Below are 22,219 nucleotides of genomic sequence, written 5' to 3' on the forward strand. Positions count from 1 at the left end.
AATGTCATGTATATTAGCTTGTTTGTATGTACTGTACAAGTTCACAGTCTGAACATGAATAGATAGTTTGACAGACTGTCAGAAAGACAGTTAGCTCGGTTACATGGGTGGCAACAACTAAGCAGTCTTGTTCATTTGTCTCAGCACTGCCTATCATCAGCAGCTGAACCATTCAAGTGATGAAATTTTGAGGAAAACCTTCAAAAAAATGTAATTGCTTTATATCAAATTCTGATTTATGAACAAGAGCCAGTGGGTAAGTGGATGCCAAATTAATCAAGATAAAATCTACAGTGCCTGCAACTACAGTTTTCACCAAAAGGAAGAAACTGCTAACACAACACAACATCAAGATTTGTTTATTAACTCTCAGCCATGAAAAATATATGCATTTGAACATCAGCAACTCTGAGGAAAAAAATACCCTTGGCATGTAGACTAGACATACTAAATTGTAGCTCGTGGAGCAGTTGAAGACCCCCCCCCCCCCCCAAACTTTACTTTAACACAGAAACCACCCAAGAGTCTTACAACCATGCATGCCTGAAAATGACATCAGTGTGTCAGATGTTCTTGCATTTACATCGATACATTACTGAGTCACTTCTAGAACAAAATAAGCATTTTCAAATATTTTAACCTTGCTGAACAGGTGGTTTAATTCTAAAAAGTGCCTGTTCATCAAGACAAGGCTCTTTAATTACTCTGGAGTTTGTCAGTATTGCTTTGTACAGGTATGCCACATGACATAGCTTTGAGAAATCTGCTACATACATGATTTTTTTTTCTCGTAAAATGCAATGAACCAAATTTGCTACATACATGATTTTTTTCTACGTGAAATGCAACCAACCTCTCATTGAGGTATAAAATATTTCTACATTTTGGAATGAGTTATTTGATGATTTGATGATTGAGGCCCTGGATTTTTTATTTTTTCCTATTCTCAGCATCTATGACTAGTCTGTAAAAGCAAGCTTCCTCTTGATAACCCCGTTATATAAATTATTTATAAAATGACTTGTGCTACTGCTGTATATGCATAATTAAGTTTCCTGGCAACATCTTCAGTACTTTTTAAAGAAGCAGAGTAAGGCTGTAGCTGTTATTTTACTGTCCTTTTTCTGTCATTTCAATTAAATTGTTCATATGAATCAAAACAAAACAAGCATGATTGTTGCATTTTGGCGATCAGCCGATTCGTCTGGTTTTCCCAGTCTCACACCTGCGGTGGTTCAATTTTGCATTGAGAATCAGCTCACTTCCACCGAAAGTCTTTGTGGAGACATTTTTCAAGTACAAGTGTCCCACGGCAAAAACTCAGCCATTCCAGTGTCTATGATGACAGCGCTACTTTGTTTAATGGAGTTGACAAGGTGGAGGATGTAGCGATGCATGCTTTTCTGTGTAATAATGCTGATTTATTGTCACAGCTGTTTCATGTTGTATTTGATGCTCCATTTCTGTCCAGTGCAGGACTGTAAAACAAGCAAATAGCCAAAGTACACATTGGCTGGCACCACTTCCAGGCAGCGGCCGGTAGCTTGGTTGACGATAGAGTCGTTCTGCAATGGAGAAAAACACACATTTTCAGTAGCGAATGCTGGTGATGCCATATGTGTGCCAAGAAAGGAAGGCGCGTAACACATTATACCATACATGCTATACCCTTTTTTATTCAGGTCTGTCTGAAAGCAGATGACTTGTTCTCTCGTTTTTGGGTGCGATGTATCAGGGAGAAAAGCGGTGTGTCTGTCTGTGTCATACCTGGGAGAAATGCCAAGTTTTTGCCCGCTTGTTGGGGATCTCGTCACAGTTCAGCAGCTGTGGCAGGCTGCTGACGTGGTCATCCACCACACAGCTGGTCTCCTCCCCTGTACTACCGAGAGGACCCAGGTACAGAAGCCCCTCCCTGGTGTACCTGCCCAGCTGCAAGGGGAGCGCACTTCTTACCAAAGACTCAGGGCTGGAGACATCCAATGTGTCACAAATGATAGGTCATTATGTTTAAAAGCAATTAATTATTTACTCCACTAGGAACCATGGTTTTCAAAGTGGAAAGCCTCACAAGCTTCACAACTCAAACTCAGTTGGTTTTATGAAGTAAATTTGACATTTCGTAGCTTTGTCATTGTATTGGTGCAATATAGTTGATCATTATTGGATTTTGCCTATTTTTACAGTATGGATTATTAATCATCAAATTCATAAATCTGGGAAGATATTATACACCATACAAACTTTTCTTATCCAAATAATAGCACTTGCAATGTTTGTAGCATAGCTGTATTTCATATTTCATTTCCATTTTATGTGCAAATTACTAAATTAACATTTACCATATTTTCTGTTAGGTCCTCAGAACATATGTTGGTCTTATGTCCGAACAGTTCTGATTAAGGTTGGAATGACTGAAACATTAACGAGATTCATCTTCTTCTATAATAGTAACAATGACAAAAGGAAATATGAAAAGCGACATTTTATTAAAAGTAAAAAAAAAAAGAAAGCTAATATTCCTTCCCACACATCCTCCATTTATGGATGATGCCCTCAATATGAAAATAAAATAAAGAAAATAGGATTAGAAAGAAAATAAAGTTTTTAATGCAAGGAGCAAACATCAGACCACCAGTTCTAGCAATGGAAGATTGATAAAAATCAGCATCAAATGTACATTTCCCAACTGGACATGAACACTTCTGAGTGTCAGACATATGAACCTCAGCAGCCTACCCTGACACCAACCACCAACATCAGGGACCAGCAGCATGGTGAAACCAAATAAAGACACTGGTGATTCCAGAGAGTTCCAGAGGGTTTACACAAATCCCTCTTGGACAGATCCGTTCAGTGGATTCATGCTAGACTGTTGAACAAATTATGTCCCACCTCCCTGGTTGGCAACAGGAGTTCCCAATTTTTTTAATTAATCTTCTTAATCACAACTTTGTTACACTTAATCTGAATGACAGGCAAAAAGTTAAACTATAGACAATGAGGTCTTATTTGATGGTATGTCTATTATATCTGCAATATTGGTAACATACTGGAGCAGGGATGGCAAACTCCCATCCTGGCCACAGTCTGCTGGTTTGCACTGCATTTCAGCAGTGATTAATTTGAGTCATTGCCTGGCTAAAGAGTCCACGCACCTTGTTCTTAAGGCATTAACTGGAAACCACAAATGCCTGCAGACACTGCAGCCTTCCAGGACTGGAGTTTGGTACCTGTATTAATGTAGGCCTGTCCTGCCCGTGGACTTCAGGGTCTATGATATCTGCAGTATTGGTAATATGCTGTAATAAAAGTCAGTCCTACCTGTGGACCCAAGCCATGGCATGGATGGAGAATCGCTGTGTGGTTCTCCTTTGATCCCTGGTCCATGCACAGATGGCTCACTCTGCTATTACGAATCTGGGCAATCAGACGGACAGAGATCACTATATTACTGAAATTCAGAATGGAACCAGTCATGTCCCTTAAATCAGGGTCTCTTAAACCCATCCATCTGCTGGTTTTTTTTTTTTAATCACACTTGCAACCCCTGCATTATAAGGAGCTCTTAACTGTCCAAATTTAAAGACCACTGTGGGATGATTTTCACCATTTCACTATTTCTAATGCAATTAACACCAAATTGCATTAGAAATAGCAACACATTACACAAATAAATGTCCCACATACACATCCCAAGAATATTAATGAGTCAGATGAGCTACTGCTGCAATTTGCATTGTGCTACACTCTTTAGAAAGTGAAATCAGTCTTAACTGACTGGGAGTCCAGCCTTCCCATAAAGGTTTGGACCTTTGCGATTTTCTTTGGTTTGGAACTGAGCACTCAGTTTCCCACAAATTTATATTCAATTCCAGACCTTTCATTCAAGTTAAGAAAAAATTATAGAAATACTTTAGTGCATTTCTGAATTTGATCATGCGATTGTCTGTAGTAAAAGCCAGGGTACAGAGGGGTCCACCAGGCATTTGTGTTGACTTAAGTTTCTCATACATACAAGTATGCCTACATAATTAAGCATGTTGTGTATGACAGCATTGCCTCTTGATTTGAACCCTTGAGATGGACATGCGACAGCACCTAAACCACTGGATATTTATGAAATTGCCAACGGCACAAGTTTAAACCATGGGAGTCAAAATCCAGTCCAAGGGGACTGCAGTGTTTTTTGGTTTTTGGTGCCTTTCAGCACCAGTGAGTCACAGAAGCTGTTGATTGGCCAAATAATCCACACATCCTATTCAAGACCAGACTGCTGACTGAAAGGAAACCAAAAACCTGCAGCCTCTGCAGCCCGCTAGGGCTCGAGTTTGACCCCCCGGGTTTTAAAGAATCAGGTTTGCAATTCTAAACAGGTTCTTTCTATCATTAGGCTTAAATTTGTGAAGAGCAAAATGTTTTCCACTTATAGCACAAGCAAGAAGCTTGATGGAAGACTCACTTCCCCATAAAAAACAGTGTTGTTGTATCTCCTCATCTCTGGATAGACGTTGTCTAGGTACCACTCAAAGTTCTTGCAGTGCAGGCGTTTCCTCAGGGCTAATCTCTGGGAGATGTCACCATAGTCTATTCCATGATTCTGCAAAAGTGAGAAAGAACATTTAGATAGCTTTAGATATCCTTTTCTTTTTCACATTTCACTTTCCTTTCTTTGGGAAAATGTTAGGGTATATCTGTGATATATCTGTGGGGTATATCTATATCCATATCTAAGATTCATCTGTCTAATCGTACCTTCTTGTAACAATGCATTCTGTTGTTCGTTTGGATAATAATACACAATCTTGGGTATTTCTTTTGCATTTCTGTGAGCAACGCTGATGTCTCCCCCCGGATAAGAATGCCTACCGAATTACCGTAATGATATGACATGGAACCTAAGTGCAGAAAGATATTTGTCCACATGGAACATCACCATTTAGAGTAACAACACAACTGCTGATTTCCATCATGGTAAAGCTGAGGGTGTAGTACTTGACTAATGCCAATGCGTCCGACTCACATCCATGGGGAGGTTCCAGGCCATGTACACGTTGGACTTGTACTCATCCATCCAGACTTCTGCCACACGCAGGGCATTGCGTCGGGCGTGGATCGTAATGTCGCTGAGGTACGGCTTCTTCAGCCGGGCCATGTGAGCCACCCTGGAGCAGGGCAACACCTCCATGCTGCCCCCACACAGCCATACCTAATATAGGAGAGACAGAGACAAGGGAAGTCCATGAACACGGCGAAACGGCCTGTCGTTTTTAATTAGAGAGAGAGAAGACACGACACACTGACCCTGATTCCCAGTTCGATGTTCTCTCCCCCATAGACATCCATGCCATCATCCAACAAGCCCAGCTCCCCAAAGTACTCATGGTGTGCCACAAAAGAACAGCCAATCATTGCAGGAGTCCTGGAAAATAGAAAAGAAGTCAAGAAATGCACCTGCACATGGGGGCAAGTTCACGGTTTGCCTTAAATCATTTGAGCCCATTAGTGAGCTAAAGATTTACAGACAGATACCCCAGAGGGGGGGATCTACTGACAGGGAAAGGTTCACACTGTCAGGCACTTCTCCCTTAACTCCTAGCCATCTCCTTGTCCTGTAGTGTACACACGAAAGGGGTGCGGCAATGTCCCCCTTGTCCTGCAGTGTACATACCAGATATGTGCGGCTATACCCCATCTTGTACACAGTGTACACACCCGATAGGTGCAGCTATATCTCCTGTCCCATGCAGTTTACAATCCGGATGGGTGCTGCTATATCCCCCCTTCCCGTGCAGTGTACACACCTGATAGGTGCAGCTATATCTCCCTCATCCCACCACTCTTTAGGAGGGTTGATGTACATGCACCAGAGCTGCCAGTTGTAGCCGTGCCCGGACTTCTCGTAGTGCTCCAGCGCAAAGGTATCGTGCTTGATGTTATCGATGGAGGGGAGGATGATTCTCCTGCGATCCTCCTTAATTCTTGCCAGAACCGGTTCTGCCCTGCCAGGGGATCAGGCCCAAACAGTGGTCCCTTTCAGTCTAAAACAAGTTCATCCTGATAAATCACTTACATCCAGAACTGATTTGCCAGCTGCATGTTGTTTTCCCCATTTGGCCATCATCTTTTAATTCAATCCACTTACCAGAAATCCATTCTAGAAAGCTCTCGATGAGAGAGCAGGGTTCTCAACCCTGGTCCTGGAGAATACTAAGGTCTGCTGGTTTTATTTGCCAGTCAACACTTAAATGATCAATCAAAACAGCTCATTACACAGCTAACTGACTGCACCTGGGTTCTTGAGTTCAAGAGACTGATTTTTAAGGTGGGGAAAAAACAGCAAATGCCATTTCCCTCCAGGAACAGGGCCGAGAATGCCCAAAATACAGAGAGGAGAAATAGTTTTAGTTTGGGATTGTAGACAGTACTTGCAGTAAATCTTACACTCCCAATTTCTAAAACTAGACACACACACATTACAGAAACATTCCTTTCACATAGTTTGATTGTCAATGACAATATCTGTAGTTCAATAAAATATACATCAGATCTTTAGTCATAATTAAAAAGTAAATTATCAAACCATTTCTGAGACCCCAATTTTTTTTAATGTCTCATACCTCACATACAGCTTTTATTGAATATTACTATACAGGTGCTGTGTTCATTCAGCTGACAAATGGAGCTTAGTCTGTATGGTTTCAGAGTGCTGACAGGAAGTCCATCAGGGGCTTCTGTTCGACGAGCCCTGATCTACAGGCACCAGTAATTATGCTCTAAAGTCTTTGCTTAAATGCTGCCAGGAGAAACATCTTACCAGGAGGGCGTGAATTCCACATGGGCGTCAAAGAATCCTGTAACTTCCCCGGTGGCCACTTTCCAGCCCTCAATGCGAGCTCGAATGAGCCCTTCCCGCTTCCGATTGCGCACGATCTTCACCAGGCCCGGATATCGCCTACTCACATACTCCTCCAGTGGGGCCTTCAACTGCCCTGAGTCACACAGGAAAGCAGGGGAAAGCTTGTTAGCAACCAACCAATCACATACCAGGAAAAATAAATTGGCCACGCTTCAAGAGGCAAAGTTGCCCATGCTGAAAGAACAAGGACATTAAGGGTGCGGGAGCACCAATCAGGGGACTCACTAAAGGACCCTATCGGTATGCTGCTGTAGGCCTCTATTCGCTGAAGGACCCTACCAGTCTCCTCTGTGCAGGACACTTCAAAAGGTACCGAGAGGCCTTTAATGAACTAATGAAATTAACTTTGAATGTCACTTTGAAATTAGATGAGCTGGTAACATTGAGCTCAGTTCTCTCATGGCACATTACATGCTCACATGAGAGTGGAACTGAAGATAGAAAAAGTGGTAGGAGAGAAATAAACCATCTCTGAAGTCCTTGGCAATCTTAATATTTCTTGCAGTAGTATTCCATATTGTAAAGGAGGGGCTAATAACAGGAACGAACAAAAAGAAGCGGCCCTTATTTCCCTTCTTACAAAAGAAATGTCCTGTTGATATTGCAGGAAAACCACCAAGGCCTCAGTTTCTCTCCAAGAAGAGAGTAGAGGTTAAACCATCCCATCAAGCCCCTCACCTGAACCGCTGGAACTCTAACAGAAGCACCAAATCCCTTTGTTCCAGAGTGTAATAGGGTAGATAAGAGTAGATAAACAGAAGTGAGTGCAATATGGCAGTGCAGCATAATTTATATGGAACTCAAAGATTGTGAGTTTGCTTCCCTACTGGGGCACTGTCATTACACTCTTTAGCAAGGTACTTCAAACTGAACTGCTTCAGTGAAAATATCCAGCTATACAAATAGATTTCATGAAAAAAAATGTAATCTGTGCAAGTAGCTCTGGCTGCTAATCTGCCAAGCACCAAAATATAAATGTAAAAATGAAAATCAGTGTTCCAGCCTCCGCAGATTTCCATTATCCGATTTAAGCACCTTACTGGTGGTGGCAGGGGAATCCTTGACAAAGAAATTATGCAGCGATTAGAAAACTTATTTTAATAACCAACCTCCTGCCCTGTTATGTTATATTCAAAGGAATAATCTCCTAAAATCAGCCTCTGCAGTCTTTGGTAACAAAAATGTTATTTATTTGGTTGAATCTAAATGTATGTAGAAAATCCAGATCTATTTTGTAAACTGTAGTTCCTCATCCAAGCACTAAGGGGTGCTATGCTCTCTTCAAAGCTTCTTGTTAAACAATCAATCCATTAATCATCTCATTTCTTGGATTATTAATTGAGAAGTTTGAAGTTTCTCAAATGATTGACCTGTGAGTCCTGGTACATACACTATTGCTGTATATCAGGGGTGTCCAAGGAGGACCGTTTTTGGATTTCATGGCAACTTTTGCCATTAATTATTTATGAGTCCCAATCATTTAGTAATTGATATTTAGCAATGTTTCTTGATAAGTTCACAAATGGCAGCTGAAGATTGTTACTGTGTCCCAACATGAAGCATCTTATTGTGGTCTAACCCCCAGTTTAACCAGCATAAAAGTGTATTCAGATAATTAGCCAATTTGGCCAGAGTAACTGGCAACAATGAAAACCTGCAAACACACTGAACCGGCAGGAATGGAATTGGCCATCCCTGCTATATACTCTGAGTTGACATTACATCTCACCATCATCACTGTTGTCATCCACCAGAATGATTTCCTTGAGCAGGTGCGCTGGTGTGTGATTGACAGCTGAATGGACGGATCGCAGAATCACAGACAGGGCTTCATTCACAAAGATGAAGATGAGGGATATTTGCGGGAGATCCCTCGGGTACGTGTACTTCTTACATCTGCAATCATAGACACAAAATGGCATGAGGCATTCCATGTGCTCTGTCACCGCTGTTTCAAAGTGCTCACGGCAATGCATTATGGGACCGATCCATGACTCGTGGTAGCCTCTGTTCAAGTCTGATCGGTTATGACGAGGGAGGCCACTTTACGAAATCTCTGGTGCTGGTGCTGGTGTCATATTAAATTGCATTCTCTGCTTCCAAACAGGGAATGCTGGTCATGGGATTACAGCAGGAGGGCACCACACTAACACCCACTGGGCCACCAAATGCAGGCAAGAGTGGCTTTTAGTTGGCAATTTAGTCAAGTTATAGCCATTTCAGCAGGGGTTTCCTTCAAAACCGAGGCAGATTCATTTAGCACACAAGTATCAGCCATGACATCATTCCAGAAGACATGCTCCTTGATCAAACGCTCCAAAAATCACCTTCTCTCCACAGTATGGTACAGGGGCGCCATCAGAAGTTTGAGGGGGAAACTGAGGGCTCCACATCACACAAACTGCATGCCAAGCAGTCTGCCCTTTCTCTCTGAGTACAGCACATGCTACACAGCACTACATCACGAGTCATCATGCTTGTTCCAAGAGACATACAACTAGTTTTTATAACTGAAAGATAGTGATTCAAATTAACAGTAATGAACCGTAACTGGTAGTAGCTAGACGGATATTACGGTCATTCATATTAAAACTTCCTTACAGGAGAAAAGTGTATTTTCTTTCAGAAGCATCACCTGATGAAACTGCATCTCATCTTGATCTTCTAAAGCTTTAATATAACTGCTAGCAGCCATACCACCACGCACTCTGGTCCTGCAGACTGGCTGAAGCTAAGCAGGTGTGGGTTTGATTAGTACTTGGATGGTAGACCACCAGGGAATACTGAGTTGCTGCTGGAAGTGGTGTTGAGGGGCCAGCAGGGGGCAATCTTCCCTCTGGTTAAATAATCCCCAATGCCCCAGTGCAGTGATGGGGACACTGTGCTGTAGGAGATGCTATCTTTCGGATGAGTTGTTAAACCGAGGTCCTGACTAACTGTGGTCATTAAAGATCCCATGACACTATTCGCAAAGAGTAGGGGGTTCCCTGTTGTCCTGGCTAAAATCCCAGATCTGGCTCTTGCAAAAACTTGCCACCTAATCATCCCCTGATTTAATTGGCTAAAAAGTGGATTGTGGTTGTACTGGGCAGCTCCCAGGTGTGAGTGTGAAGCAGGACGTTCCTGCAAAAGAGAATCCGTGAACCTACCCTGGTTAAATAAAATATGTCTCATATAAACAGTTAAAACATTGGATCCTCAACATTGCTATAACATTAACAGCATTTTTACAACTTACGATAGTTTTCGGCCTTCATGTGACCCATAAACCCACCGTTTCAAACGATGTTCAAGCACAATTTCAGAAGCCACAGTATTGCTATTAACACATAAATGACATTCATAACATTTTCAGACTTAATGTGATCCACAACCAGTGATAAGGGTTTTTAAAAACATGCAACATTAATACGGTGGGCAGCAACTCCAGTAGCCTACTCACTTGCTTGGGCGGAAGTCTGGGATGGATCGGTCCAGAGAAATCCTGTCGCTAAGGTAAGCATTGTACCCGTACTTCTCCCTCAGGTATTTTGCATTAGCTTCCTCGGCAGGACTCAGCGTTGCAGGCAATCCTCCTTTCCCTCTACCACCGAAACCTTCAGTAAGTCCAAGCGACTTTGATAAACCTGTTGTACATTGAAATGTATCTATATTTTTGTTGCAACTATTATACTTCACTGTCTAATATAGGCCTAACCATTATGTTTAAGCAATTTAGATATAACGCCGTATACGTTCATCTGAATAATAATCAAACGAATTAAGGTCTCTACTTGGTTATGAACCGAAAAATAGAGGGGCGCAATTCTGGAGAATTGATTTAGAGTTGAAAAATACAGGTGCACAATGCCAGAGAATTGATATAGATCTGCTTTACCATTAAGCTGTCTGTAGACCACGTCCTCCAGAGACGCAAGTCTCTTCAGCAGGGCCTCGTGACTGATGCTTGATCTCTGAATGGTGAGGTTGTAGCGGCTGTGCCTTTTCACATTACCGTGAGAGTTTTGGCCAATGGCGGTTATAGTACTAGAGCTGCACTTAGCCCAGAAAGACATAAACCCCGCCACGGCAATTACATTCATCACGAGTAATATTTTCCATCTTCGCAACACGAAAGCCATTAGAGTCGCTGTAGACCGGAATCTGACGACCTGGAAGTCGGAAGAAAAATCACACATGTGTGGTGAGCCTCAGGCCACAAACACAGTGTGTTACACTGAGTGGAAAGCGAGAATATTTGTTTTGCGCTCAACGGTTTCCGTTTATGTCTTGATTGGCAATCAAATAATTAATTATGCAAATAATATAACGAGTGAGAAATGGGGCCGCGTGCCTCTCAATTTGCTGTTTTAAGTGTACCACAAGAGGAGTGATGCAGCTGCTGACTACGTTTGGTCTCTCCCGGCATGGTGTCTGAGTGGAAGGTGTGCCGGAGGTGTGTCTGCTCCCACGAAGGTGATTGCCGGTAAAACACCAATCAGCATGTGAGCAACTTTAAAGATGGCAGAAACGCCAGATTAAATCGCTGTGTTTTGTTTGTAAAATGGGTGTAAGTAGTCGGAGGAGGACGACATTCCACTGATCAGTGTGGTATGTACTTGGTGATCAGAGACGAAATTTTATCTTTAAGCGTCATGTTCTTTGAGCGATGGTGTTATCTTAGAAACAAGCATCGTTTCTCCTGATTAATTTTCCTGTTGAACTCAATGGAAAAAATATTCAGGAGAAACAATGCTTGTAGTATCTACTGCAAATATGTTCCATACTGTATCAGCATAATTTATGTTGATGTTGATAGGTCACAGACATCAGGAATTCACGGCATGCAAATTATATGCAACCAAATACAAAACATGACTCTGTTATTTGACATTATGTTAATTTGTCTACTGACAAGTGAATTTCCCTGTTTCTAGCTTTCCCCCAAACAGTTCACTGCAGCAAAAGTAAGCGAGCAAATGGTGGCACAGGAGGTCTCAGGAGTGCATTTGTTTAATTCTTGCTAATTTTCTGACCAATGATTTGTTGTTAAGACCATTAAAAGCTTAATATTTTGCCATTTAGGGCTTGGTCCATTTTTTTGCCCAGGGGTGTACAATCATTAATATGTAGAGGTAAAGTCTGACTATCGTATTTTGTGTTAGCTTTACATTTACTTCGACAGATTATTTGAATTCAAGAAAAAAATTAGGCTACTCTTCGGTATCCGTGTCCGCATTCAGTGAATGTTGATGATCTGACTGGTGCAGGTTCTACACTTCAACTTATTTTGGTAAACGTTAAGTAAAAACATTAGGCCTATTATTTCTAATTATTAAAATCGATTTTTCTAAATTGACTTCAGTGTTTAAATTCTCTATGACATAGCGCTAGACTTTGGAATTGACCTAGAGTATAACATTGCAAATGGTTATTCGTAACTGACACGTTCGTATCAAGCGAAATAAATAAAAACAGGAGGATACCAATAGTCAATGTAAGGAGGTTGCATCCTCTATTTGAAGCAGACGACTCGCATCTTATTGTCTTTATAATTTACAGAGCATTATACTAACCCTGGTAGGAAAGCAAACAAGCATTTTCATGTTCATATAAGACAATGGCTTAAAATTATGTATTGTGTATTATACAGTATATAATATTTTTTTAAGTAAAAGGACAAACGACTATTTACCATCCCGTCGTGTTGCAGCCAGCATCCCGCACTGATAAGATTTCGGAGCGTGTTCATAAGGCTTCGGAGTGGTAGCATAACATTCCAACCTGCGTAGCTCAGGCGTGCAGCATGGCTATACAACTAAAGACCATCCCATGATCAAATCCTCATTCACCAAATGGCACATAGGATATACCCAACGTTTTCATTCACTCATTACAATTATCAAAAATAATTAAAGACTGGCAATAAAGTATGTTTTCATTAGCACAGACTACAGCAGAAATAACTGCAAAACGCGCCAAGGAACGCTGCTGTCCATCGTCATACTGGCTCCATAAGGAAATTTTCATTCCGCAAATGGTAAAAGATGCTAAAGACCGTTAATTTACAGATGTCATTGCATACGTCTGTAATTCGAGTTTATGTTCACCAAAAGAAAAATATTATGCCTTATCGAATTATCGTTATGGCATGACGACTCTTAACCTCTGCTAAATGTGACAGACTGCAGGTGCCGCGTCCTCCACATGTAGGCTAAAATAGAGCAGAAACACGAATATTTAAAAACAGGGATTATGTATTTAGTCGTTGTATATTTCCTGCGAATTACGTGAATTCATCCGCTGAAGTTTTCCTTTTCTATAATATTTGCCCCGTTATCACCGTATGCTGTTCTTACGTACCAAATAGCGGACACTTCGAAGGTCTCAGGAAAACCCGGAACGGATTTTAAACGGAACAGCCTTTGAACGGAACCGATCTCACCTTTGAGCGGAACGGGTCGTGGAACGAAACGGAACGGATCTCACCTGGACGAGATCCTTTTTAAGCTTATAACAGAGGAAGAAACTCGGGGTGGTGGAAATATTGGGGAAAATGTGTAAGGTTTTATGACTTATTATTGGTAATTGTAACAGACAAAAACACAACACATTTCTCATAGCTCTTAACTGAAGAGCAAAGTGAACCAGAGGGGTTTGTGTGTGGGGTGCAGTTGGCTTTTTCGCAATGAAACTATTTTTCTGTATACTCCATGTTTTTATTTGACTGTATATTAGGCTGCCTATCACTTGTAGCAGATCAAAAACGAATATTGGAATATTGCTGTGCATGAGCTGTATTCTGCTTTCCTGGGTATTCACTTTATTAACTTTCTTAACTAACAAATATCATCAATTCTTCACTCAACCTAACTTTGAGTTTGACCGCTCTATCAATAATAATAATAATAATAATAATAATTATTATTATTATTATTATTATACATGTAGACCACAAACACTGTGTTCAGTTAATCTTTCAATAATTTGCTATTAAGATTAAAAAAACTCAAAAAAGAGTTCCCAAATTTAATATTTGCAATTATTGCAATATTCAAATGGAATATTCCGTCAACGGATTCCAAGTGAAGCATGCAGCAAATCCAATATTGAAGCCTGAGCAGTTGGTGGAATACAATTACACAAATGACCACCAGACGGCACTAGATGCTTCTCACTATTCATGTGAATTCATGAATTTTATATAAAAATGATAGACTTTCTAGACAGCAGTGGTGTGGGCTAGGTTTGGAGGCAGGTTGTCCTGCTTAGACTAAGCCTTGTGTATCCAAAATGGGGCCTTCATGGTTGTTAAGATTTGCCTGTCCTGTGCTGGGCTGCAGTCTATTGGGTATTGTGTGGCATTAAATGAATCTGAGGTGGTGTTCTGCAACATGGAACTAACCTAAAGTGAATCTATGATTTTTTTTTTAAAAGCAAAAGAAACGTTAGTTAAAGGGTTTTTTCCCCCAAGATTTAACTATACTGTGTATGTTAAAATGATAATTCACACTCGTGTGCTTTTGATATTATTTAATATTTGGTGTTTGTTTTCAGTTGGCCCAGACAGTTTTCGTGTGCAATGAAGGATATTTTACATACTTGAGAAAGTTTTTGACAACCTACTTTACAGTGACTGGTATAAGGCATGTGGGGGTTGGTGGTCCAAAGCAAGGAAATTCTCTTTTCTTACTCCAAAGCGGCTTTTACCAGCTTAACATGAACATTTTGAATGTGTTCCAACTTTTTCCAACATGAAAATTATCTGGAGTGGAAAGGGTTTCCAAGAGGGACTTGTCAAGTTAGCTTACTAAACAAACTCAGCTTTGATTCCATGATTAATTTTCTTTTCTATTCTTGTTAACCCTCTTTAATCGTTAGGTTGGAATGCCTGTTTGCACCATCAGTATATATCAGCACTCACTCCTGCAACCTGTGCTATCAATTCAGGAGAATACAGCCGAGCATATGATGTCAGCTGCTGCTTTGTATTGCACGGCAGTTTACAAGACAGGCTCATACAGACACAAGCTGGAGGAACAGACTTCATGTGCAGCTCAACAGCTGGACTGCTGGCACCTGATTGGTAGTCGCTTGTGTGCGATGAGACCCTGTCACCCCAGCGTCCATCTTCTCCTGTTTACAAAATTCTACTGTCAAATAATATCCAATAATGAGTGTGCTGGAGTCAGGAGACACCCTGTCAAATAGCTGGTCATTGGGTCAGGTGGAGCATTGAGTACTGTGATCTCAGTCTGAATGTATTAAAAATCTAATGTGAACAGATGACTGTGTTTCAGATATTCTCTATGTGTTGGACTGACTGTAGACAGAAACTAAAACAGTTTTATGGTAGCTAGACCATTGGATTTAATTGTCCATTACGACCCTTGTTTTCATGTGTCACATGTTATTTATGGACCTTTTCAACCCGTTTCCCAAACCCTCAGCCAGGAAGGGAGGATTTTGGGAAACTGTCTGAAAAGAGGCTTTGAAAGGTTACATGCTTCTAATGTAACCTTAACAAATCCAGTCATGTGACACAAAGAAAGATGTTCAAATAAAAAATTACAAAAAAGAGTTCAGTAATTATGAAATGAATCATTTAAAATAAATCTGAGCATATTTTTAGTGGCCATCATTTATACTAATCAAATACTTCAAAATGACATTTGAAAGCATTTTAAAATGAATCACAAAACCAACCAAACTTTACCTTTCAAATTTTACAACTTGTGAAATTGCACAGTACTGGAAATATTTCCCTGCAGCATTTGTGACCTTATGATTAGTGTGATATGTTGTCAGAAAGGTACTTTGCAAAGAGGATCAATGCATTTTAGTACCAAACAGTGCTTTCCCTCAAACCCTCTCTTGCACACTCAGCCACAGAAGTCATTGTTTATAGAAAGGTTTTAGCCTGGATTTGAAATGTGCCTTATATTAAGGCATAGATGTAAGTATAGTTTTGTCCGTGTAGTAATTTATGATGCATACCCTCCCCCTTCACCACTCAATTGGCATCTTGGCTTTGCTTCCCACACCACACCCCACCCCCCCCTTCATCCCACCCCACAAATCTACAAGTATAGTTTCAATGTGAAAATCCTGCATGAAAATTTTTTCACTTATTTAAGACTATTGGACTGGAATGTGGGAACATTAATTTATGCAAACAATCACAGAGCAATCTAATTTTTGACAAATATGTGGAAAATCCCACAACAGAAGCTGCCGTGGTTTGAGAGACCATATTGGCTACTTCCTCTGCACATGTGAATGCACATGGACCTTCCTGTTCTTCCTGTTCTCCAAGAAGGACTTTTGTTCCAACATTTTAATTAGGTCATTGCCCATGCTCTTTGTGGAATTTGAAAGATGCCCAATCTCGTGGGTTGTAAGGATCACCCCATCTCTTGTTACCATGGAAAGCGCTAAAGGAACCTCCTCCTTGCTACGTCATCGAACCAAATCCGGGGTTTTGGGGGGGGATGTGTGTGTGTGGTTGTGTGTGGAGGAAGGCGGGTGAAGTGCAGGTTACTTGCGGTCAAAATACTAACTGCTAACTGTCCCAATCGAAAAATTCCGTTGACTTTGCTTTCCCATGAATATTTTTAATTGGACAGCATCGAGTAAATTACAGAGCAAATAAAAATATGTAATTTACAACACGAAGTAAATTACAGAACAAACATACTATGATTGTGATGGCGCGTAAATGAACGACTTATTCTGGTTCCTCGACGGGAAAAATGACAATAACCCACATTCCAGATGCTGAATGCATGTTCCCCTGATATAATGTCTGGATTTTGCCACGTTAATTTGAACAACGATTGAAAATGAATGCAGTTCACAAGGTCAAAGCATTATCTGCAAAATGAATGGAAGTGAACACTGTCCAGAAAGTGAGAACACACACGGCAAGGGAAGGGTTACTTAAATGTTAAACCCCTCCCATTATTGTCAGGCAATGTATTAATAATCGCACCACCAAAAACTTCCCTTTAAAAGCGAGCAGCCGGCAAGCAGCCGGCAGAAGAGGGGTGCTGTCTGTAGACTCGTGGTGCTGAAAGGACAGCCTGCAGTGATGTGGTCAGTGTTCTTCGTTTTTCTGTCTTACTTGGACAGAAACTTCGTAAAGTGCGATTTTTTGCGCCAATCGATGGACGCAGAGAAAGACGACATATTTTACATGTTGAATAGTACTTTTTGTACCAAAATGTCCAGATTTGGGGATAATTATATTCATCAGGTGTCAGACGGCGTTGAGGAGGTCCGTTTGGTCTACGATCCTGTGGGTAATTTGGTGGACTGTTCTGAGACAGGCAATCATATCCAAGTGAAGTCGTTCATGTATGTTTGTCGGGTGGGGTTTAAGGAACAGAGAGTTAAGCCCGGCTATTCAGTGAAGAATCTGGCCGACATGACCGAGGCTAAATCCACCTGTCAAGCTTTCCGGGAGCGTTCACAGCAAACGAGAAAAACAACAAAAGCACAGATTGCTCAAGGTCCACTGACGCTGGACAAACAGGGAGACGAAAATCACGCTTCGGAGGGGAGCAGCGAAGTTCTGCACCGCTCAAAGCGAGGCTTCACTTATCCCGGGACGCTCTGGTGTGGTGCTGGCAATATCGCTGATAATTATGATCATTTGGGTAGGTAGGCTATTGATGTAACTATTTATTATTTACTGACGAATATCCATAAAATTCTTATTTTACGACGTGCCAACTTTTCTCATGCATGGTGTACATGTAAGTGGAGAGTATAAATGTGCAACTTTAGTGTGCAACTGTTGCGTAATCAAATGAATGAGTCTCTACAGCTGTTTGCTCTTTTTGTGCACTAACCTAGCGGACTGTATCTGGACTTCTTGCAGGTGAATTCGCAGAGACGGACAGCTGTTGCCGCGTGCATGACCATTGCCCCTACGTCATCCATCCATTCTCCTCCAAGTTCGGCTACACCAACTTTAAGTGGCATAGCATCTGCCACTGCGACTGCGATAATGAGTGAGTTTCATTAGCTCACATGCCAAACAATGCTACTGTCCACGCCTGAAATGCTTACCTTACCGGAAGATCCGATGAGAACAAAATGATGCCTAAATTATGCAAAAGTTAGGAAAAAATATAACAAGTCAAACTCAGAATTTCGTTTTTGTGTTGCTTTTCCCTTAGTGGTTAAAAAAAAAAAAAACTAGAAATGAGTAAATGTGCTAATGAATGCAAATTACAGAAATATTTTTCAAACACAGACACAAAGTTCTCCTAGTATGGTATCAATGAACGATAGCCTTATTTACACATCATCTTTTGTCTGCATTTTTCAGATTGAAGGCTTGTCTCAGGAAAGTGAATGACACTTCCTCCAGGGTCGTGGGACAGGCTTTTTTCAATGTCATTGAGGTACCCTGCTTTGAGTTCACGTACGAGGAGCAATGTGTGGAACGCCACTGGTATGGAATGTAAGTATGAAAGAAAACTTAAGTTTACACACATTTTAGTTCATGTGCTGTGTTTAGAGAGTTGAAATGGACAGACAGCTGGTTCTGAGTGAATATAAAAATAACTTTTCTTTTTTTTCGTGTTTATAAAGGTGTAAAAGGTACGACAAGGCCCCGGTTGCTGTGGTCAAAGAGTCGATCCCATATGATTTTGGAGGCATTGACGTTATTGATCAACTCACTATTGCCCCCCGAGTAGAGAACATACCAATCAGAGAAGAGGGGGATGTGATGGAAAGCACAAGGCAGAGTGCCTCCTCTGGCCCCCAGACCACCCCCGGCCCTGAAGAGCCATCCCTCGGGAACGTGGTCTCAGCTGCCGAGGACTTCATCAAAGTGCTGGCCACTGTCTCCTCCTCCCATAGCTCCTCCTCCTCTTCCTCCTCCTCCTCAGAGACCTCCAGAGGGGATGCACAGGGCGCTGACAAGAAGAAGAAAAATAAAACTGGCAAGAAGAGGAAAAACCAAAGAAGGAAGGGAAAGGGTAAGGGGAGGAAAAGAAAGCAAATGGTTAAAATGGTCAAACAGTTCAAAGTGGAGCAGGCCGCCGTGACTACCTGTCACAGAGCAGAAGGCGTCCTGGACAAGAGCCATTTTGTGAACAGCCCTGTTCAACTGAATCATAAACAGGAGAGCAATATGAACAATTTCATGGACAGTGTTATGGATCTGGAGGGAAAAGATGAGGTTTCTGTTAATGTAATTCTATCAGAAAGACCGGTAGACAGAAGCTCTAGTGCCACAGATGACTTAAACATTATTGTCACAGAGCTGATGCCTCAGGTGGTGGAGCCCCAAACAGAGACAGTGCCTCCCAGCACAGCAGCCACTCCATTCAGAGCAAAGAAAGTGAGGTCACAGGCTAGGCGAGGCAATAAGAAAAGGAGAAAAATGAGCGCCCGTGTTTCCATGAACGCGGTCCCTTTTGTTGACACGATCAAAGACAGCCCTCAGAGAGCAGCAGATGAAAGTGCCGTCTCCACAGCCACTGTGTCTGCGGCCGGTCAGGACCCGGAGCTCCAGCACTTAGAAACCCGGACAGAGAACCTTTTTTTCACCACCACCACCACCACGGCCAACATGCCTACTCTGACTCACCCCAAAGCCAAGAACAAGAAGCCAAAGGAAAAAGGTGGAAAAAAGAAGAGGAGAAAAGTGGCTTCCTCTCCCTCTGCGCTCGTAGTCCCAGTTCAGAGTGTTGCGCAATAGAGTGATAGTGCATGATTGTGATTTAGATGGCTCAGTCAGCTCTTTAATTTACCATGATACACACATTATTTCATGTTTAAAGTGGTGGTTCTCCAAAAATGTACATATAATTTTCTGCCTTTCAATATGACGTACTGTGCATGCAAAGAAGAATTTTACCAAATTTGTAGAAAATCTTGAATATCTAATAAAATTTTGATATTGTATAATAAAAAAAATAATATAGTAACTTAGTAGTGTACTGAATGCAGACCACTTTCAATATACACTATCACAATTCTTTTTTTTTTTTTTTAACATTTTGAAACTATGTTTCTAACCACAACAATAAAATCAGGTATGGTGTCAATACGTGTTTAACTTCCAAATGAACCTCATGGCTGGGCTAATGAGTTATATGTTACCGGAAGTTGATTTTGAAATGCAGTTCTGTGCATGCTACTGGTGGGTATATACTTTCCTTTTGTTTTCAGTTATCAATGCTAATGCTGCTAACTGTTGGCAGTCGTAAATTTATGTAGATAGCAAATTCAATTCAAAACTCTTCATTGGATGCATCACAGAACTTATTGAAAGGCAAAATATTAAATTAAAAATTTCAGCCAGCAATTAAAGTTTTTTTGGGAAATCAACATACTGCCACAAGTCACTCTCAAACGTCATTCACTGAATGGAGAAATGACAAGCTTATACACTCAGAGACTACTGCAAAAAACTGTATCATTTGTCTTTTAAAAATAAATGTTATTGGAAAAAAGGTGTTCTCATCTAGTCACACATTACAATATCTTAACAGCAGTTGCAGGTGATTAATAAAGATTCATTTTGGGCAGAGCTGGAGGCCATAGCAATCTGCATTGCTTGCAGTTTGAAAGCGAAAGAAGAAGTAGTTTGCTTGGTATCTGCATACCAAGGGACCAATGTAAATCTGGTAGTTTCAAGTTGTTGCGACTTACTTACATCGCTGCTATTGGCTGCTAGAATGTACACAGAGAAGCCAAGCATCTTTAGCATCTTGAGCATTGCAAGTTAGTTTCCCTTTTTTTGCATACCATAAGGAGACTTTGGCTCTCCACGTACCTTCCAGGAGGGCTTAAGGCTTTGTCTATAACAGGGTCACATTCTTAAAGGTGGATAATCCGCACCCTGCACGGCCTACACCTTCCAGTGTTAAATGAGGCCAGGAACACCCTTCACGGGGACCCAAAATCCCAGATCAGCTGACCCTCACATGGTCCCACACAAAAGAAAAGAATCCTGCCTGAAAATTTACATGTGTGCATAAGTAGGTGCTACATAGCAAATGTGACCAGGGGCACATTTTAGGACAACGTGATGCTGTAGATTGATTTCCCAAGAGCTAAAAGTCTGTGATTTAACATCTGTAAATCTATCTTGCCAACTCTGCAAATGCTTATGATAAGTAATAAAGGTGCAAACTGATACTTTGTCTGTGTGGTAATAGTTCTGCATTCAATACGTTCTGATCATTATAAGCTGTGTAATGAGAATGGGCTGCTGGGTAGCTCATCCTGTTAAGGCACTGGTCTAGTGCATGGATGGGGAAAAAAGCAAAACACATCCCAGCCATGCCAGTCTTGACTGTGGCTGCTAGCCTTGCAAGGCGGTGCATAATTGGCAATAGAATCGCCAAGGGTTAAAGAGGGTTCATTCGGCTGGGATTCACATCTCATCACTCTCTAGTGGCCCTTGCTGGTCGATCAGGTGCCTGCAAGTCTGCTGTTAAGCTGCAAATGAATATTCTTCAGACTCATCTCTGCGTGAGCCTGACCCATCTATGTGAGCCTGACCCATCTTTGTGAGCTCAACTCATCTCTGTGTGAACTCAATTCAGCTCTGCGTGAGCCCAATTTGAGAACTGTGGTGCAGCACTTGGTATCGCGTGCTTTGGAGGAGAGCATATGCTTGCTTGTGCACTCCTGAATCAATAGCAGAGAATACAGCAATGAGTGTTGATATATATGTTTGGGCATTCCAAATTGGGGATAAAAGGGGGGGAGGCATTAAAAAAAAACAATGAGGACTTTCATGCTAAATATCACACTCTCGTGCCGTGGGACGTTAACAAGGCATTCGGAAGAACCTGGCACAGCAGCACATTGTACAGTGGCTCAGTGCAGTCACAAAGAATAGCCCAATTGTTTCAGATTTTTTTTTCTGGTTTCACGCACCATGGTAACTGCTGCACAATTTACTCACATGAACCCTGCCACCCTTTTCGTCGGAAGAGCTTTTTCCTTCCATCCTATGATGCACAAATCCATTCAGCTCCTGGCCTGCGGTCTCCAGGGCCTGAATAATGTAGGTTTTCTATTTCACGGTAACTCAATACTCTACACTATTTTAATGAAAGTGCATTAACATAATCCTAAATGACAAAATTTCTCTCATTAAACAAATTTAAAAGGAAAGTACGACAAGACCAATAAACATAGTGTCAATCAGTTCCAAATTGGTTTCTGAACCCTAAATCTTTATTTCCCTCTATCACTGCTTTCCATTGCTTTTCCACGAGAATGCTGGTTCCTGCACTTGACACTGTGATATTCCTCTGTTCTGTGCACCATACTGTCATGCAGTATTGC

General features: G+C 41.4%; 2 protein-coding genes and 1 long non-coding RNA gene across 5 annotated transcripts; 2 read left to right on the plus strand and 1 right to left on the minus strand.

Annotated features, from left to right (window-relative positions):
* Positions 1–691: 691 nt before the first annotated feature.
* On the minus strand, positions 692–13,274 carry galnt17 (polypeptide N-acetylgalactosaminyltransferase 17). Of its 3 annotated transcripts, none has more exons than XM_035386343.1 (12): positions 13,259–13,274; positions 10,794–11,067; positions 10,359–10,542; positions 8,646–8,812; positions 6,815–6,989; positions 5,802–5,999; positions 5,302–5,419; positions 5,021–5,206; positions 4,460–4,597; positions 3,322–3,417; positions 1,768–1,929; positions 692–1,565 (listed from the first exon to the last, which is right to left on the minus strand). In XM_035386343.1, the coding sequence occupies exons 2-12, from the start codon at positions 11,035–11,037 to the stop codon at positions 1,428–1,430; spliced, it is 1,806 nt and encodes a 601-aa protein (XP_035242234.1). In that variant the 5' UTR covers positions 11,038–11,067; positions 13,259–13,274; the 3' UTR covers positions 692–1,427. The 3 variants fall into 3 exon arrangements, with proteins under 3 accessions (XP_035242234.1, XP_035242232.1, XP_035242231.1); XM_035386341.1 differs by lacking the exon at positions 13,259–13,274 and adding an exon at positions 12,591–13,252 and having other exon boundaries at positions 10,359–10,512; XM_035386340.1 differs by lacking the exon at positions 13,259–13,274 and adding an exon at positions 12,591–13,252.
* On the plus strand, positions 11,331–21,056 carry proca1 (protein interacting with cyclin A1). The gene is made up of 4 exons (XM_035386344.1): positions 11,331–11,371; positions 17,778–17,910; positions 18,231–18,365; positions 18,497–21,056. Coding segments are annotated over exons 3-4 (1,119 nt in total). The 5' UTR covers positions 11,331–11,371; positions 17,778–17,910; positions 18,231–18,363; the 3' UTR covers positions 19,614–21,056.
* On the plus strand, positions 11,447–15,181 carry LOC118210293. Its single transcript, XR_004761825.1, has 2 exons — positions 11,447–11,506; positions 14,777–15,181. It is a non-coding gene; the product is annotated as an uncharacterized LOC118210293 (long non-coding RNA).
* Positions 21,057–22,219: the final 1,163 nt, after the last annotated feature.

Source organism: Anguilla anguilla, chromosome 12 (genome assembly GCF_013347855.1).
Source record: "Anguilla anguilla isolate fAngAng1 chromosome 12, fAngAng1.pri, whole genome shotgun sequence".
NCBI lineage: Eukaryota > Metazoa > Chordata > Actinopteri > Anguilliformes > Anguillidae > Anguilla > Anguilla anguilla.

What these genes read in the sequence shown, in the direction of transcription:
- galnt17 (XM_035386340.1), bottom strand. Translation starts at nt 12,668, where the DNA reads ATGCTACCACTCCGAAGCCTTATGAACACGCTCCGAAATCTTATCAGT. An exon ending in CCAGACTTCCGCCCAAGCAA is followed by an intron (nt 8,813 to 10,358) that starts GTGAGTAGGCTA and finishes CTATGATTGCAG; the next exon opens with ATGTAAGAAGTACACGTACC. An exon ending in AAACTTGGCATTTCTCCCAG is followed by an intron (nt 1,566 to 1,767) that starts GTATGACACAGA and finishes TCTCCATTGCAG; the next exon opens with AACGACTCTATCGTCAACCA.